General features: G+C 46.4%; 1 protein-coding gene across 1 annotated transcript; it reads left to right on the top strand.

The window, feature by feature from the left end:
* The first annotated feature begins 1,212 nt into the window (after positions 1-1,212).
* Positions 1,213-11,029, top strand: BPGM (bisphosphoglycerate mutase). The gene is made up of 4 exons (XM_085049266.1): positions 1,213-1,313; positions 2,222-2,309; positions 4,262-4,917; positions 8,641-11,029. Exons 3-4 carry the CDS (start codon positions 4,317-4,319, stop codon positions 8,817-8,819), a joined length of 780 nt encoding a protein of 259 aa, XP_084905392.1. The 5' UTR covers positions 1,213-1,313; positions 2,222-2,309; positions 4,262-4,316; the 3' UTR covers positions 8,820-11,029.
* The last annotated feature ends 6,914 nt before the right edge of the window (positions 11,030-17,943 follow it).

Genomic DNA, 17,943 nt, shown 5'->3' with positions numbered 1-17,943 from the left:
AGCTAAATGCAGCAGCCTGGAAGGGCTCCAGAGCAGAGACCCTGCAAAACACAGCCCAGCTGGTCTGAGAGATAATAGCTGCCAAGTGAGCCTAGCTGGCTGCAAGAAGTCACGCACAGGGATGTGGCTTTGCCTCTTCTGCCCTTGGACAGTTTGAAATGTGAATCAAAGTCATTAGGCTGTTTTTGCTATGCTATTGATAGGTCTTGCTTAAAGACTGAAGGAGACAAAAATCTGTATTTGATGGCCATGGAGGTCCTGGATTGTGGCACGGGATTCTGTCTGCTCACTCACTTATATTTATGACTGCATATTGACCTAGAATATTTCTTTCTGTTAATTGTATTCTTAATGATTGGCATACAGCCAATGCCCATAGTGCTGATATTCAAGAATAGATATTCTTCCTTCTATCTCTAGGAACTTTGCTTCTTTTCCTTACAAAGTCAACTGGCCCGTTTGCCTGGAGGCAGGGTGACTGCAGCTGTGCGATCAGGCAGTGGGGTGTCGGAGCATTTCTCTTCACCCATTCGAGCTGATGGGCGGCAAATCAAACTTTTCTATACAGTGAACTTGAGTATCGCTTTGACTATTGCGGGCAGCGCCTTCCTTCTCCTCCTCCCGGAGGCGGCGAGGGGCGATCCTTCTATCCATCCCTCCTTCCCTCCATCCTTCCATCCCTCTCTCCATCCCTGCGGCCGCCGCAGTGCCCACCAGCGGGGCAAGGAGCAGGAGGTGCTCCGGGGCCGGCCGGAGGCTCGGGAGGAGAGGAACTCCATCCGAGTCAGGCGGTGCGGGGTGCTCTGGGGAGAAGCCCGGGGTTCGGATGGCTCCGCTCGCGTTCTGTGACCGCGCTTCTCCGTTCCACACAGAACGCCCTGACCCGCGGGAGGAGCCAGCATCCCTGCCAGCATCTCTGCCGCCATCCCTGGCGACAGCCGGCGTGTCCCGGGAGGCCGGGATTGCCGGGATTGCCGGGATTGCTGCGGGAGGCCAGGATTACCGGGATTGCCGGGCTGGCCGGGCTGGCCGGGAGCAGGGCCGCACAGCCGCACCATCGTCGCTCCCGCACGGCCGCGGAGCGCCCGGCGTGCGTCACCGCCCCGTCACCGCCCCGTCACCGCCCCGCGCCGCGCCCATTGGCTGCCGCCGCCGCCCATCGCGCTGCCCGCCCAATCGGAGCGTGCCGCTCTGGCTGGCGCGGAGGCGCCGCGGCCGCAATAAGACGCGCGGTGAGCGCTGGGCCCGGCCCGGCTCCGCGGGACTGCGCCGGCAGCGCGGTGATTGCCGCGGCACGGGGATTCTGCAGCCCGGTAATTGCTGCAGCCCGGGAATTGCCGCGGCACGGGGACTGGCGCGGGCCGAGGCGGCGGCGGAGGGGTGGAGCGGCGCTGGGCTCGGGGGGAGTTCCCCCGGAGGGATGGTGGTGTTGTTCCCGGGCGGGCGATGGCTGCGGGGCACGGCGTGTGGCGGTGTCGGTGTTTATCCGCGGTGTTTGCGCCTGTCCGCCGGCGCTGCCCTAGCCGTGCCCTCGCTGTGTCCTCGCTCCGCCGTTGCTCCGCGCACAATGCCCTGTCCAGGCGGGGAGCTGGCCTGGCTGCGGCCGGAGCCCTGCGGTGACCGCCGCTGGGGTTAGACCGTAGCACTGCTTGGCCGAGAGCTCTGCCGGTGTGGGATGTTGCCCTGAGCACCGTGCTGGGCCCTGGGTTTCTGCTCTGTCATAGAGTGAAGCACAGAACGGTTTGGGCTGGAAAGGACCTTAAAGACCATTCAGTCCCACCCCATGGCGTGGGCAGGGACAGCTTCACTAAACCAGGGGATTCCAGCCAGCCTGGCCTCGCTCCCCTCTGCCAAGGGGCATCCCCAGCTCTGCACAGCCTGTTCGGTGCCTCTGCTGAGCCCGGCTCTGCTCTGTACCCTCCATGGTGTCCCAGAGCTCTTTCTGGTAGATTTCTGCCCCCCAGAGCTATGGTAATCGCAGCCTAAACAAACCGTAGGAGCAAACCCCGGGCTGTGTGCGAGACCAGAAACTGCCCTTGTTGGAAGCGCAGAGCTGTGCGTTGGCATCTCTTTTTGGGAGCAGGAATTTGGTCTCTTTCCCAGCCCTGACAAGGGGTGTGTGCTGTTTTTTAACAGCTCTGAGAGAAAATAATGGTTGGCACAGCCTTTTGCACTTGTGGGTTTTTCCTGTGAGCACTCGGTGTTTATTCTTTCCCTGCAGGTAACCAGCCAGGGGTGGTGGTGGCCTCGCTGTAGAGCAGCTCTTGAGGCTGTGCTGGGATTTGTGTTGTTCCTTTGCCATAGGAAAGGTGAGTTAGGATTATTTCCATGTGTTGCTCTAAGGCTTTCTGGTTTAAATGCTTCCAGAAGTGGACTGATGTTTAAACGACCCCATGACTGCTAGTTCTTTCTGAATTTCTTTGAGAATTGTGCTTCTGCCTAATGTTCTTTATAACCAAACTGGAGTTTATGGCACCCAGATGATATTTGGTCTTTGTCTAAGTGTATTTTTTATACTAGCTAATTTTTTTATTGTTTTTAGCTAAAAGTAGCAATGATACTTTTGCAAAGAGGTGTATCTCCCCTATTGTTGGGCCTTAATTTTGTTTTGTAAATTATGTAATCTATTCATGTGGATAATAGAATCAATTAATCCAAATAATGAGGTGTCTGCAGAGATAGACCTTTCCGTGGAGCTATTTTTTGTGTACCAGTTCATGCTGTGAACACACTGCAATTTTTTAAATTGTATCTGTGGTATGTTGGTATCAGTTGCTGTAGGTGGAAATGCTATTAAATACTTATTTTTGTTATAAACTTAGGATCTTAAAGGGTGTAGTTGAGTGTTGTATCCGATGTGACATGACACCTGAATCCTAGCAATAGCTGATTTCTTTGCATGATGTGCAGCTGATCATTGGGAGTGCAGAAAGTGGATCATGCAGGGGATTTTGTCTGAGAAATTCCTTGCCATACACAAACTTCAGCCTGTGTATGACTGAGAAGACTCCTTTGTATTTATCAACTGTCTATTGTGTGCCAAACAATGCTTCTTGACATTCTGTAAAAATCTCAGTGCTCAAAGGCTTTTCAATCCTGAGCTGTGCCATTAGGCAGAAGTTAGAGCTGGGGAGGTTTGCACAGTGCCCTTGTGTGGGGTAGACTCCCTTAGCGTGAGATTAGAGGGGAACTAAGCTGCTGTTGCAAGTCTGATCAGATTACTGAGTCTGTTAATGAATTCAACTTTTCTAGACACTGTTTTTTTGGAAGTCTGGACAAATGAATGCTGATATTATGCTGGGTGTTTCCCAAAACCCACAATGCATGGGCCTATCCCATCCTGCTGACCTAGCTCAGGGTCACAGTGTGGCTGAATTTGAGATGCTGGGAGTGTGATTGAAGCAGCTCCAACTGATTGGAGATGATGGGAGCTCCCTTAAGTGTGTTATGAAAATCCAGCCCAAGGTTGGGTGTGCAGAATTCAGCCCTCAGCCTCCTGCTGTCCATGCTTTTGAGAGCACTTCATGTTCAGCTGATGTACAGCAGAATGGGATAATCTGTGGGGTCACTTGTGGGATCAGTGAAACAAGGACTCACTAGCTGTGCATTGCATCCCAGAGTATCTGTGTTGTCACACTGGAGCATGGAGGAGGTGGCCTGGGCAAAAACAATCAAGCACAGACTGGCATAATTAGCAGGACAGGATGGGCATGGGAGGAAACAAATTATGCAGAGCATGACTGTGTTGACACCTCCTTGGAGCAAAGCTGATAAGGTTCTGTGTGTTCCTGTTCCAGCTCTGTGGTCCCACTCTGCAGTCTGGGGGTCCCAGCTGCTGTCTGTGCCTGAATTCCTGGCAGCAGTGAGGCTCTGGGCAGCCCTTGTGGGACCTCAGAATACATGTGGCACCCCAAAATTCCCCAGTGAGAGGGAGATGTTCTCTGGGAGCCTCTGTGAGTGAGGCTCTGGTTCAGCACAGAGGGAAACCTGTAGGCTGGAACAGCTTGTACAAATCTGCTCCTAATCAATCCTTGAAGTGGGCTAGTTACAACAAGCTGGCTGAAGGATGGTGCTTCCCTTCCCACATGAGGTCTCCTGGTTTGGAGTTCCTCCCACTCTCAATTGTAAAATCATCCTCAGCACACACTTGTTGCTTGGGTTGTTTTGATTCTGATAGTTACTTACTTTTCACTGCCACACTGCTGCTTGTGCTGCATTATCTGTGGGGTGTTTGATGTGTCTGTCTCGTGTCTCTGCCCAGATGTGTCACTATTAGATGCCAGACCTGCTGCCATCTGTGCCGAGCTGCAACCACGATGGCAAAGTACAGGCTGGTCCTGCTGAGACACGGGGAGGGAGCCTGGACCAAGGAGAACCGCTTCTGCAGCTGGGTGGACCAGAAGCTCAGCAGTGATGGCATCAAGGAAGCTCAGAACTGCGGCAAGCACCTCAAAGCTCTGGGCTTCGAGTTTGACCTGGTGTTCACCTCGGTGCTGAGCCGCTCCATCCAGACGGCCTGGCTGATCCTGGAGGAGATGGGGCAGGAGTGGGTGCCCATCCAGAGCTCCTGGCGCCTCAACGAGCGCCACTACGGAGCTCTGATCGGCCTCAACAGGGCAGAGATGGCTCTGAACCACGGCGAGGAGCAGGTGAAGATCTGGAGGAGAAGCTACGATGTTACCCCACCGCCCATCTCCCAGTCTCACCCCTACTACGAGGAGATCTACAATGATCGCCGCTACAAGTGCAGTGATGTCCCTCAGGATAACCTCCCCAAGGCTGAAAGCCTCAAGGATGTGCTGGACAGGCTGCTTCCCTATTGGAATGAAAAGATAGTGCCAGAACTGAAAAGTGGCAAAATGATTCTCATCTCTGCTCATGGCAACAGCAGCAGGGCGTTGCTGAAGCATTTGGAAGGTAAGGGTTTCTGTTTTAGCTTTGTTTTAGCTTTCCCCTTCCTCCTCACTCAACAGCTTAGAGCTTTGTAACTTCTGCAGTGTATATTACTTACCTGGGTAACTTCTGTAGTGTATATTACTTACCTGGGAAAGGTAATAATGTCTGTGGTCTCCAAGCAGAAAGTAAAAAGCTGCTCAGGAATCAAACTGGGAGATGTGAAAAGGGGAGAGAACTAGGTTAATGTAGTTAAGAAAAAGGCCTGATGCTTTCATCTTATTTCTCATTGTTCATTTAAAACTACTGTAGTCAAACTAACTTGGTGGTTGGTCTAGGTAGACAAAAGCTCTGCAGGCTCAAATTATTTTTGGGTTTTTTTTTTTTCAGCTGCTTTGTCAGGTTTGAAATAATCATAATCATTAAACAAGCATTGCTGTAACACAGCAGAATAATAATAATACAGCTTGACTTGTGGAAGATGTTCTTGACTGTTAACTGTGGTGGATCACCCAGGTAATACTTTATTAAGTAGTTAGTTTAAAAGCATCTTAGTTTAAAAACATTAGTTTAAAACTAAACTGTTGCTTATTTCTTGTGAGCTTGTTGGACCTTATTACAAATTACCTTGGCCTTTGTTTAGGCCACTGCTGATCAGTGCTCCCCCAGCATCAGGAATGTGTCTCAGGAAAGCAGCTCTGAATAATTAACTTACTAAGCTAAAGCTTTAGTATTTCCCTCAAGCACGTGGGAAGGATGCTCTGACCTGGTTTGGAACTCAATTACAAAGCACCAGAACTAAACAAGCCCATTGTGGCTGAATTGATGCATATAATCTTGTGTGTTTTATTGGGTGAATCACCTGGCCTCAAGTGCAGTTGGCATGCAGGGGAGGAGGGCTGTAGTTACTCCCAATATCTCCTGTGGGTTTTGGGTTCCTCTGACCATGGAAATAGATGGGAGGAAGTTGGTAAGAGTAGGTGAGAGGGAAGGGGAAGCTGAGCTCAGCCCCTGTAGAGTGCTCAGAATCACTGGGGTTTGTCTCTGTAGGACTTTGCAAGGTGCAAATATTTCAAAATACTCCATAGGCTACCATGTAAAGGTGAATTCTTAACCATGCCTGGAGGTATTTCCAGTTTGTCTGCTGGATTGCCCAGTTCAGTTAAACAGAGGATAAGTGAGCTGGGGAAGAATTTTGAATGTGATTTAGAAAGGTCTTTTTTATACTAAGTGCTGTCCCAAATTATTCTAGTGTCCATGTACCTAACTGCTTCCTGCTGTGCAGCTAAGGCACAATGTTCCCAGGGAGCATGGCAGATGTCCCCTTTGGCAATGGGGCTGCCAGCATTACATCTGGGGTGCTGAGAAGTCATGCTGAGTGTGTCAGTGATGTCTCTGGCTTCTCATGGCTGTGAGGAGGTGGGACTTGGGTTTTAAACCTTCTTGGGGTACAGACTGCTTCAGCTGTGCTGTTAAACTGGAGGGAAGTGTTGCTTCTTCAGGTTTTATTTACCATTGCACCCTGCAGCCAGCAGCAGGGACCTTGCCCTGATTTCACTTTTCTTTCCCGTGAGATGGGCTGGCAATGGAGGAAAAGGTCAGCTGGCTCTGGTTACAGCACATGGAGTAACTGGATAGCAGTTAGCTCACTCTAAGGTGGGATCCCTCTGCTGTCCCCTGGCTGGGCAGTGTCCTGGTGAGCTCTGGAGAGCTGCTGTGACCAGCCTGCTCAGCCCCTTGCTTCCTGGAGAGCAGAAATATCATACAGAGCAATAGGACACTTGAGGATTTTCATCTGACTTCAGCTTGCTTTTCCTGACTTCTGCTTCAACACTTCTGCATGAGGAGAAGTCCTGAGGAGAAAACCCATCGTGTTTGCTGCTGTGTTTATCCCAGACTGCAGTGTTTTGCTTTGTAAATCAATACTAGTTGACATTGTGGTCACTTTGTGTTGTGTAAAACCAGCGAAATGCATTGCTGAATCCATGTAGCTACAGCTAGATTTGTGTAATCCACCTCCAGAGGAAACCTTTAAATATCATGTCTCCTGACCACATTCTGTGGTTTGCCTAAACCCTCCTGCATGACTTCATCTGCTTTGTGTATATCTGAGTGGTTTAGTCTGGGAGACTGAATTTGGGAGGAGGGCAGAATACTTCCTAGGCACAGATTCTCTGGGGGTTTAGATGGAGATGTGGATGTTGTTAAAATCTAATGTTTAGGAATCCTTTAAATAAGAGCTCAGGCAGCTTGGCTGCTTGTTTTGCCAAATCCTTGAGAACATTGCTTATGCCTGGTGAATGGCTGCAGTATTTTTCCTATTCACTTCTGGGCTGTTTTTAAATTTTAGATGTTCTTTGAGGTTTTTTTTTCTGATTGTTTCCTACACCAGGTTGCTGGTGCTGCTGTGGTCTCTGGGCAGGGCTGGGTGATCCTCACCTCACCAACAGCTCTGTTTTTTCTGACCTGTTGCCATCCCACTGTTGCTGAGTTGCTCGACTCGTGTGTGTTTTCCTGTTAATCTGTTGGCTCTGCTTTTCTCCTTAATGTGAAAATCCCTGGCAAATTCACACCCACGTGCTCTGAGGCCCATCTGTGTTGTCAGCTGCTCGGGAGGATGTTTGCCTGGTGCACCTTGGTCCAGTTTGTGGTGTCATCACTCCAGAACCTTCCTTGTGGGCATTTTCCAAGTGGCAGGAAATTTTCAGGCTGCTGCTCTATCTCAGCGCTTCTAAAAAGGGGAGGAAAAAAGAAATCTTGAGATTCCCAATGACATTGGCTTTCTTTTGCCTGACTTTTTTGAGGGATAAGATCTTTGCAGTCACTGCTTTTAATGCAGCTATTTAGACCCTGTGTGGAAACTCCACTAGGCTGTTTGGTCTTGAAATTCACTTGGAGGCTTGGGATGTGTGTTTGATAGAAAAATAGCCATAATTTAATAGATAATGAGAGCCACAGAATATTTTAATTACACATCTGCATAAAATAAACTTTTTTTCAGGTAAACATTCCTTAAGTGAAGTGGAAAAAAGAAAAATGCTCTAAGTTGTATCAGTTCACCTTCTCCCTGCCTTTTCTTCCCCTCATTTGAAAGTGGATGTAGTAATTTTCCTGTACATTTTTATTCTGAGAACAGTACTGTGGACACTGCTATAAACTTGCTTATGAGACATCAGCTGTGGGCCAAGAGCCATTCTCACACTGGAAAAATTAAATACTGATTTTTTTTTTTTTAAAGCTGTTTGTATGAGAAGAGTTGCATAGAAAAATTAAGAGGAAAACTTCCCCTTGTTACCCTGCCTTTTTAAAGAGTCTGTTGTGTTTTCACTTCTTACCTACATTTCTTATCTAAGCTTACCCAGCTGCTTAGCAGAGGTTGTTCCATGCTGGAGCAGCACATGTGGACTCTTTGTGATGTGTGAGTTGGGGAGTTAAGGAGGGGAACCTATTGTACTCCATGTCCTGTGCTGAAGGAATGGCATTGTCTCCAGGGCAATCTCTTCCTGTTTATTGCAGGTGGGGCTGAAAAAGTGAAGGAGCTGTCTGTACCTTGATAGGAAATGGGAATTCTGACTTTGGCTGTTCCTAAAGCACTTAGCAAGCTGTGGCCTCACTGGGCATTGACCCTGGAGTAGCTGGTGGTGCTGATGGAGGCTGAAGGTGTCCTGGGCTGTTTTCAGACCAGATAATCTCAGAAATAAGGCAGTGAGGAAGCTTTAGTGTAATTCTTTGATTTTTCCTTGGCAGGTATCTCGGATGAGGACATCATCAACCTGACCCTCCCCACTGGTGTGCCCATCCTGCTTGAACTGGATGAGGATTTGCACCCTCTGGGCCCTCACCAGTTCCTGGGGGATCAAGAAGCCATCCAAGCTGCCATCAAAAAAGTGGAAGATCAAGGGAAAGTCAAATCTGCTGAGAAGTGAAGTGGCACTGTGCAGCAGAGCTTGTTCAGGGTGGTACAAGGGATGATGTGTGTCTGACTGCTAGGTTGCACTGTGTGAATGTCTCAATTTCAAGCACTAAATAATTGCAAGGGACAATTGCTGAGTCTCAGGTTGGTAGTTTAACCCTCTGCCTTCTCAAAAACTGGAATTTAGATTGCAGCACGAGGTCATGGATACTGGAAATAGGATGAAGAGGTGATTCAGGTAATGGGAGCTTGCAGGGCAGTTTGGCCCAGAGGCACCATCCAGGATGGCCAGGAGGGAAATCAATGTGGTATTGGTATCTGCCAAGCCTCAGTCCTGATCTGTCAAGGAGTACAGCACAGCTCACTGGGCTAATGCAGTCCAGCTTGTTAGAGGCACTAAAACTCACTGATAAAATGCAATAACAACTCTGTTATCAGCTACGATTCTTCTGTGTCAATAGCCAGTTTGTTCTGGATGGATTTCCTTCAGTCTCTCAGAACACTTCCAGCTGGACAGCTCTCTGCCTTTATTTTGAGTCTTCTGTGGACAGTTCGTGGTCCAGAGAATTTTGTAGAGATGTTCTGACTACTAGAGTTATCACAGTTGTCTTTTGTTACACTCTGTTCCCTTTTTAAGGAATCTAGATGGAATCCCTTTTCCTCCACCATCTTTGCAAAGCCTAGCATGACTGCATTTTGCTGGCTTGCAGTAATAGGATTTAAGTCAGACTTTAGTCCACAAAAGCACAAAGGTTTTTTTGCTCAATATTTAAATTACCATGTAGCTCTTAGTGAGGGACCTGAATGCCTCTGCAACACTTCAGTGATGTGTATTGATCATCTCTTATTGAAGTTAGAATAATTCCTGCTCACCTCAGATATAGGAAAAACCCCTCTAAGCTCTCCTGAGTTGCAAAGGTGTCTTGATCAATGTGTTCAGTAGGAACAAAACTACATGTTTCTCTTTTAATCATCAAGCTGGTAGGATTCCCCTTTCTTCGTACAAGAAATATTTCAGTGTTTTTGTTTGGTTTGTTTAGTTTTTTTTTTTTTCTCTGAAATGCTACTATCAGCTCCTCTGCTGTTTGATTTGATACTGACTTAGTTTCTGGGGTTTTAGTTTTCTGTGCTTAGAGTAACTCTGAATCTTAGTTAGTTTACAAGTGAGTGTTACAGCATTAGAGTGCTGATGAGCAAAGGTTCACCTGTGCTAGCCTGAGAAGAGCCACTGGCACTCCAGTGAATCAATTCTTCCCCAAACATTATTTAATGTGTCAAGTTTAGTACCAAGTCAGTGTTATGCAGACTTGTAAGCAAGGCTAGCAGAGCCAGCTGCTGGCAGTGGGAGCTGTGTGACACCACAGGCCATCTCTGTCCCTGTGGCACTGGGGAATTGTCAGGAATTGCCAGGTTGAACTTCTCCAGGACTTGACACACAGCTGGAATATTCTTGGAATTAAGCCCAGCTGAACTTGGAGATAGACTCTCTCCTCCCTTGTCTTAGAGAATCCCTGATCCCTTCTGCAGGTGGAGAGGGGAATGGAAAGGTGCATGAGGGAATTTTGGGAGTATTGGTATTTATTCTTGCAGCTGAGTGGATGGAATTGACTGCAATAATATTTTCAGAGTCATGGACAGGAAGAAGAGAACACCACTGTGATGTTTTCACTGTTTCTACAGTGCTGCTGGAGGTGTGAATAGTGACAGTGCCCTGTGGAGTTGGACTTGGTTTGCTTGGATTGACTGCAGAGTGCTGACAGGATTTTAGATGAGCACCTTGCAAAAGTATCAAGTGGAACCAGCTGGGGATTTCATTGCTCTTTAAGGTTACTTTAACACCTTGCAGTTCTGAGGAGCCTTTTAATTCAAATCCTGATTTATAAACCATGGATATGGAAGAACAGAAGCCAACTTCCATCAACAGTGGCGTGAGGATTCCTGATCTTCAGGCATAGCTACATCAGAGGCAGAAATTAAAATCTTGCCTTAGAGATCAGTGGTTGGGAGCACTTTTCCCTGTGTTTGAGTGTGCCTCAAAGTCCTATAAGGTAACTGGTGTTTTTACAGTTCACATAATGATGTGGTTGATTTGGTTTGTTTAAGCATTTTTAACTTGTGGTTCACTAGCAGTTTTAGCTCTAGATCCTCTTGACAACCTTTGTAAATATGGTGGAGCTGGCAGGTTCTTTGTAACTCAATAAATTCACCTGAAGTAGAATTTAATTTGGCTTCAGTCTGGTTTTTTTCCTCCTTCTACTCCCACATCCCTTGTTTCCTTTTTGGTGCTGATAAGTAAACAAAACTGACCTTCAGCATTCCAAACCTCCTCAGGCAGTTGTTTATCACACATCCTGCAGTCAGTTGAGTGAAAACAGTGTTAGTGCCAGCACTTTCTCATGTTTACATGCAAAGAAATTGGGTTGGAGGGAATACATCCCCTTCAAATCTATGGGGGCTGTTAGGAAAAATGAACTTCAGTTCCAGAGCACTGAATCGAAACAAATGCTGACTGATTCCCATGCTGGCTTTTATTTTGAATAAGAAGCATTACTTTTTGATGGTGTTTGAAACTGTGGCTTCTGGAGACAAAGGCAACCCCTTCACCCTGCAGAGTGCTGTGATGCCAGGCAGGGTTGTGACTCCAATGCCAAAAGCACATGGAGCTGCAATGCTGAGGGGTTACTGCTGACCCTCACACAGGAAGGTGGGTGTGCTGGGATAATGGGAGGCAGGATAAAAGCCCTAAACAATGAACATCCTGATAGAATTCCTCTCTCTCGATGCCTTATTCCTTGTCAGACAGCACCCAGACCCTCTGGGGCTATTCCAGCAGAGTTTCCAGCCAGGCTGCAGGGAAGAGTCCCTGCTGGCTGTCCTGTGCTGACAGAGCAGGGGAGGGCAGCAGATACCACACTGTGATGGTGCTGTGCTGTGCTGTCCCTCCCTGTGCCTGGAGGTGACTTCTGATGGCTCTTTTGACAGGAGGGACACTGACCCACAGCTCAGCTGCAGATGGCAATGCAGATGATCCTTGGGGGTTCCTCCCAACTCGGATTGTTCTCTGCTTGTTGCTGTGATGCTGCAATTGCTCTTACCAGGCTTCAGAAAGCAGTTGTGGCCCTAAGAGGTCCCAAAGCACTCCCAGCACTGTCTGCAGGCATTAATGTCTCATCAATTCAGCACTGCTTTTCCTCAGGTCTCTTCCAGCTCCCCCTCAGCACAGTGAGTATTTCCTCACCTCTGTCTGGCACTTGCACGAACGTGTTAGGAGATATTAATTTGGTAAAGAAATTCTCTCTCTCTCTCTCTCACTCCTAGGAAAGCAGTGTGAATCCAACCACAGCAAATGCTTGCATTTTGGCCTCAGAGGAGCCAGGCTGTGCTTTGCTGCTATCCTTCAGGTTGGTCATTTCTAGCCATTAGGAACAAATAGCACAACATGGAGCACTCTGCTGCCAGAGCTCATTAGTGGAAGTGCCTGTTTCTTTCAATAGACGACTTTTATTTAAAAAAAATTAATTTATTTCTCCTTGTTCCTGGTGATAATCTAGTAGAAGTGCTGGAAAATAGCAATGTGCTTGAGCTATTAATCCCATGACCTAAATTGAGGATGCTTTGCTGAGGAATTCATTACCTGCTGCACTCTGCTTTCCTGACAGGCACTTGTCAGGCTCTCAGTAACTGTGATTAAAGCTGAGTTGGATCTCTAAGTCACATCTGTGGCTCTTCAGCTGTTCCTGAGCTGCAGGTTGGTTTTCCCAGGGTGTGTATGAGAGGCAGTGACAGTGGCTGTGTCAGGAGTGAGAAAGCAGAAAGATCCCTAAAGGCAAAGCAATTGTACCAATTCCAGCTGCAGAAGGACTTGTAGGAAAGCAAGTGGACAACAGGTGGAGCAAGTGGCTTGTTGGTAAAGTGTGAGCAGCAAAAGGATCAGTTCCACCCTCCTGGTGCCCATGGGGACAGCCAGGTGTGCTCAGCAGCTCTGCCAGCACTGCCCTGGGGTTTCACAAGTGCTGTCAGAGTCATTCTGCTGTGGAATAAACTGCAATCCTCATCGAGGGTCTCTTGGACAGATCAGTCCTGCTTTTGTCTTGCATCAGCAGCATCCCCAGACTAGTGATTTGGCATGATCAGCACGTGCCAGATTAAAAAAGAACATAAATTGGAAGGGTCTTGGCCTTGGGTTTCAGGGACCTGATTTCTGATATTCTTGTACTATTTTTTCCCGAGGACTCTTATTCTTATCTCCTCTATCAGAATTTGTGGTTATTTATAAGCATTTTGCATGCTTTCAAATTGAGCTTTGAGAAAGACAATTCAGACCCTGCTTACAGCTATCTTGAAATATACAGATTGATGTGAGTTACCCAAGTGAATCTGTAGGTGTAGCTGACAGAGAAAGATCCCTGCAAAGCCAATTCTCAGTCTTGTTCTGCAACCTTCCCTAACACATTCATGTGAGAAATTTCTGCACTTGGTGTATACTTCACCAAAAAATCCAAATTTTTTTTTAAATACGTGCACATGCACATTTCATTTGTATGAAACAGTGTGGGAACTGGTACTCAATTTCTGTTGGGCAGTAACAAAGCAGAATAAATTTTCCCAGGCCTCATTTTCTCAGATGAAAACTTTAGGAGACCCTCCTGAAATGAAAAGTACTTTGTTTCAGTACTGGAAATCTTACATTCTGTGCTTTCCCTTCTGTGTGTTTGGCTCGAGGGTTTTCCTCAGCCAGGAATAGCTCCTTTTAACTAGTATTAGAACTTTATATCCTATTGTCCTCTAGTTCCTCATTTAGCTTCTCTGCCCTTCCCTTCTGATACCTGAGAACCCAAATTCCCCAGGAGCTCAGGTTTTGGTTCTGTTTTCTCAGCTTGGAAAGCATGAATCAGATTTGGTCAGAATCCACCAGCAAAACTGACATCTTTATTCAGAACAATGAAAAGCAGTGAACTCTGGCAAGTGCCAAAGTGGTTTCCATAGAAAGCTGCTGTCTACACAACAAGGAATTAAATCCCATTTGGCTGAAAACTCACATGGTTCTTCACGTTGGTTTGGGGAGAAGAGTTAGTTATCTCTTGGCTCTGGATGATCCTTTTTTTGCTGTTTCAGATCCATCTGAAAAGCCTCAGAGCTGCTGTGCTGAGGGATGGATTTCCAGCTGGATCACATTTGATGTTTCACAGTCCTGTCTGCATTCCTACGACACACAGGGGAAAATGAGGGTTTTTCTATTTGAGCTGGAAAAAGCCACCCACGTGAGGGAAACGTGAAGTGACCTGTTTTCCTCTTAATGGTTTTTATCTGCTTGTTCTGTTCTCTCTGTTCCTCCAGTGAGGCTCTCTGCCCCCAGCAGCAGTGGATGCTGAGCAGTTTCAATGATATCCCTCAAAAAAATCATATTGACTGCTTGTTGGTAATTCCTGCAGTGTCCAAAGGGTAGTGTGGAAGGAATGAAGAAGAATTAGTTGAGTAAACGAATGGAAAAATGGATCACAGAAATACTGGGGGTGCTATATGGGATTTGCCTGTACTCCTGCTGACTGCACAGGGAGAGGGCCAGACTCCCTACAAACTCCTTTTTTCCCCCTCAATTTCCCTCCTTTTATTTTTTTCCCACAGAAATAAAGAGGAGACTTTGAAATGCAACCTTTGTATCTTGTCAGCTTATTTCCTGTGAGGTTCCAGGGAGAGCCCTTAAGGACAGCAGCCTCAGTGGACAGACAGGAAGAGGATTAGACATTGCAAAGCATGAATAATCCTCAATTCTAGCCTGGTCATCAACCTTTTGGAGCTCTGAGTAACAAAATGAGGGTTCTGGGAAAGCTGGAGGTTTCTACCTTACCTTCTGTTTACAACAGCTTTGTGCATTTTATCTTTGCAATGTTCATTGCTTAAAAGGTTCCTTTGTTTTTAAAATGGAGTTTCTCTGCCTCTTCACTGATGCTACAAGAACTGTAATAATCATTTATGATGTAAAAACTGTAGAGAGAGTAGAGCTGAGAAATCTTCAGTGGCAATTCACGTTGCACTGGTAGAATCATGCCATGGACATCTCTGCAGGAGTTCATTCATGCAAGGAAATCAACATCCAAACCATTCCCATCACCTCCAGCTCTGCAAAGGCACAGAGATCATTCTCACAAATCTGGAATGCTGTTGCAAAGGCCAGGAAGTTTTCCAAGTTCCATTTAACAACCATGAAGCTGAGTTAGCAGTGGAGGAAGAGTTGCTGCCCTGCTGATGAAGCACCTCAAGGCATGTTCTGATAACTCTGATTTCTTTACTGAGGGGTTGGTGGGACAGACTTCACCTCACCTCCTCAACATCTCTGCAAGATAAACATCCCCACCTGAGCAAAGCTCTCCCTTGGCTCTTCACTGACCAGCAGGACTAACAGTCCTTTTCAGGATGTGAATCACCAGACCTATTTTAGTCATTTCATTTAGGTGAGATTAACAGTGGCCTTCCAGGATTTTCTCCTTTCTGCAGTGTGCCTAGCTGTGATTCAGGATGTGTTTTACAGCAGCCTCTCTGCCCAGAGACACCACCACACCTGACTGGATTGGTGTCTGACCTGCAGAGCTGATTTTGACAGATGACACACAACACATGCCAACAGAACCATGGCTGGCTGTGTTTATACCCATTTTGCCATTGCCCCAGAACTGGATTTTGCTGTCTATGAAATTCCCAAGCAAACTTGGTGTCATGCATGAGCTCAGCTCCTCTCCCAGCCCACCCAGGGCCATGGGGCAGCTTGTGGCACACCTTGAGTGTCACCTGCTGCCCAAAGCCACCCTGGGGGATGTCTGACACTGATGGCTTTGCTGCTCAGCTGCAGCACAGCCAAATCCAGTGTGCAAAGGCATCCTGGGGACATCCAGAGCCAAGTACCCTCCTGGTTCATCCTGGGGATATCCAAACCCAAAGCCCCTCCTGGTCCATCCTGGGGATATCCAAACCCAAAGCCCCTCCTGGTCCATCCTGGGGATATCCAAACCCAAAGCCCCTCCTGCTTCCAGGCCAGCATTGCACAACAAGAAGCTTTGATCCCATCAGGGTCAATCCAGTGTGACTCAGGAGAGAAAAACATCCCCATTCTTTCTTAGAAAGTCAAATGCTTCACAGATCTTCAATTTTCATTTTCTGTAGTCTCCAGCAGGTCCTGCTGGGGAGATGGGTCAAGCTGGAGGGAGCTGAGCTCTTTTCTCATTACTGGAGTGTTAAATATTTTGCACAATTCTGCTGTTGAAAGCTGCAATCCGAACGGTTGAGAAAAAGTTCAGAGCTAAAGTTCAGAGCTAAAGTTCAGAGCTAAAGTTCAGAGCTGCATTCTGAGCTTTCAGAAAATGCCCACATGAATTTCTCTGACTGAAGTGGAGCAACCACAAGGGAAATTCTCAGGACAGACAATTTCAAATTCTAAATAGAAATGTGACAGGAAATTAAAGCAAAAAGGAAAAGACCTATAAAGAACCATTTGACCAAAGTCTAGATTTCAGCTTCAGAACAAATCCAGGCAAACCACCAAGAAATATCAATTTGCTTCGCTTTCCCAGTTACATTTCTCAAGCTCAAACCACTTGAAGTAAATAAAACAGCCTCAGGAAATAAGTGTATTGCAGTTTTCACTGATGCAATTGTAACTGTAAAGCATATTTTACAGTACTCATGCCAGCATCCAGTCATTACCTTGCAGTCAGTTTAATTGGATGCATTTAATAATTAATTAAGAGCTGAATGGTGACCCCAGAGATGCTGGAATAGGGTGCCCAGAGAAGCTGTGGATGTTGTGTCCTCTGGGCAGCCTGGATAGGGCTTTGAGAAGAGCTGGTTATGGAGTTTTTTTTTCTCCTTAGAGGAAAAAAAGACAAAAATTTCAGAAGACAAAAGTTTGGGGTTTTTTCTTTTTTTTTATGTATTGCAAAAAAATGAAATGAGAAACCACAACTTTGGGGGACAAATATTTTGTTTATAAAAACTGGAAATTATTTTGGGAAGTGGGTTTTTTTTTCCTTTTATTCTTCAAGATTCCTTTTTAATAGAAAATAGTCGAAGAAAACAGGAGAAAACACAGTTTTTAGTCTTTGCTTCTTCGTCCAACAGGAAAATATTTTGTGAGGACAAAAAAAAAAAATGGAGTGGGGGAAAAAAGCTATTGTAATCTGCTACAGAAATAGTTGACATTTTAAAAAACATTTCTATGCCTTTGTTTGCAGCTTGCTCTGCCTATTATTTGTCGTAATTTAGCCTTCTGAAGATGCAATATTATTTACCCAGGCATTCTGTGAAACACGTCACACTCTCAGAGGAAGGTGGCAAAAAGGACATTTCCTGTCTCAAGACAGAATTCCTGGGGGGAAAAATCACAGTTCAGCTCCCTGCAGGGCAGATCAATGTGCTGGAGAAGAATTTCACCCCAGCAGGAATGTCTGCTGGGAGTTTGCTTAGAAGCACAGCAGAGATGTCATTTTGCCAAATGGTTGTTCTCACATCCATCACTCCCTGTGCTGAGAAATTGTAAATCTCTGGTCAAACTGCAAATCTCTGGGTCAAACTTCAAATCTCTGTCAAACTGCAAATCTCTGGGTCAAACTGCAAATCTCTGTGTCAAACTGCAAATCTCTGGTCAAACTGCAAATCTCTGGGTCAAACTTCAAATCTCTGTCAAACTGCAAATCTCTGTGTCAAACTGCAAACTTCTGTGTCAAACTGCAAATCTGTGTCAAACTGCAAATCTCTGTCAAACTGTAAATCTCTGTGTTAAACTGCAAATCTCTGTCAAACTGCAAATCTGTCAAACTTCAAATCTCTGTCAAACTGCAAATCTCTGGTCAAACTTCAAATCTCTGTCAAACTGCAAATCTCTGGTCAAACTGCAAACTTCTGTGTCAAACTGCAAATATCTATGTCAAACTGCAAATCTGTGTCAAACTGCAAATCTCTGTCAAACTGCAAATCTCTATGTCAAACTGCAAATCTCTCTATCAAACTGCAAATCTCTGTAAAACTGCAAATCTCTGTCAAACTGCAAATCTCTATGTCAAACTGCAAATCTCTCTATCAAACTGCAAATCTCTGTAAAACTGCAAATCTCTGTCAAACTGCAGCTCCCCCCAGGCAGCTGGAGG

This window comes from Lichenostomus cassidix, chromosome 1Ab (genome assembly GCF_008360975.1).
Source record: "Lichenostomus cassidix isolate B80296 chromosome 1Ab, HeHo_3.0, whole genome shotgun sequence".
Taxonomy (NCBI): Eukaryota; Metazoa; Chordata; class Aves; order Passeriformes; family Meliphagidae; genus Lichenostomus; species Lichenostomus cassidix.
Note: the sequence above shows the minus strand (reverse complement) of the source record. Positions and strands in the feature narration are given on the sequence as shown.

Coding starts and splice junctions, on each gene's coding strand:
- BPGM (XM_085049266.1), top strand. CDS start 4,317: ATGGCAAAGTACAGGCTGGTCCTGCTGAGACACGGGGAGGGAGCCTGG. Junction 4,918..8,640: donor GTTGCTGAAGCATTTGGAAG/GTAAGGGTTTCT, acceptor TTTCCTTGGCAG/GTATCTCGGATGAGGACATC.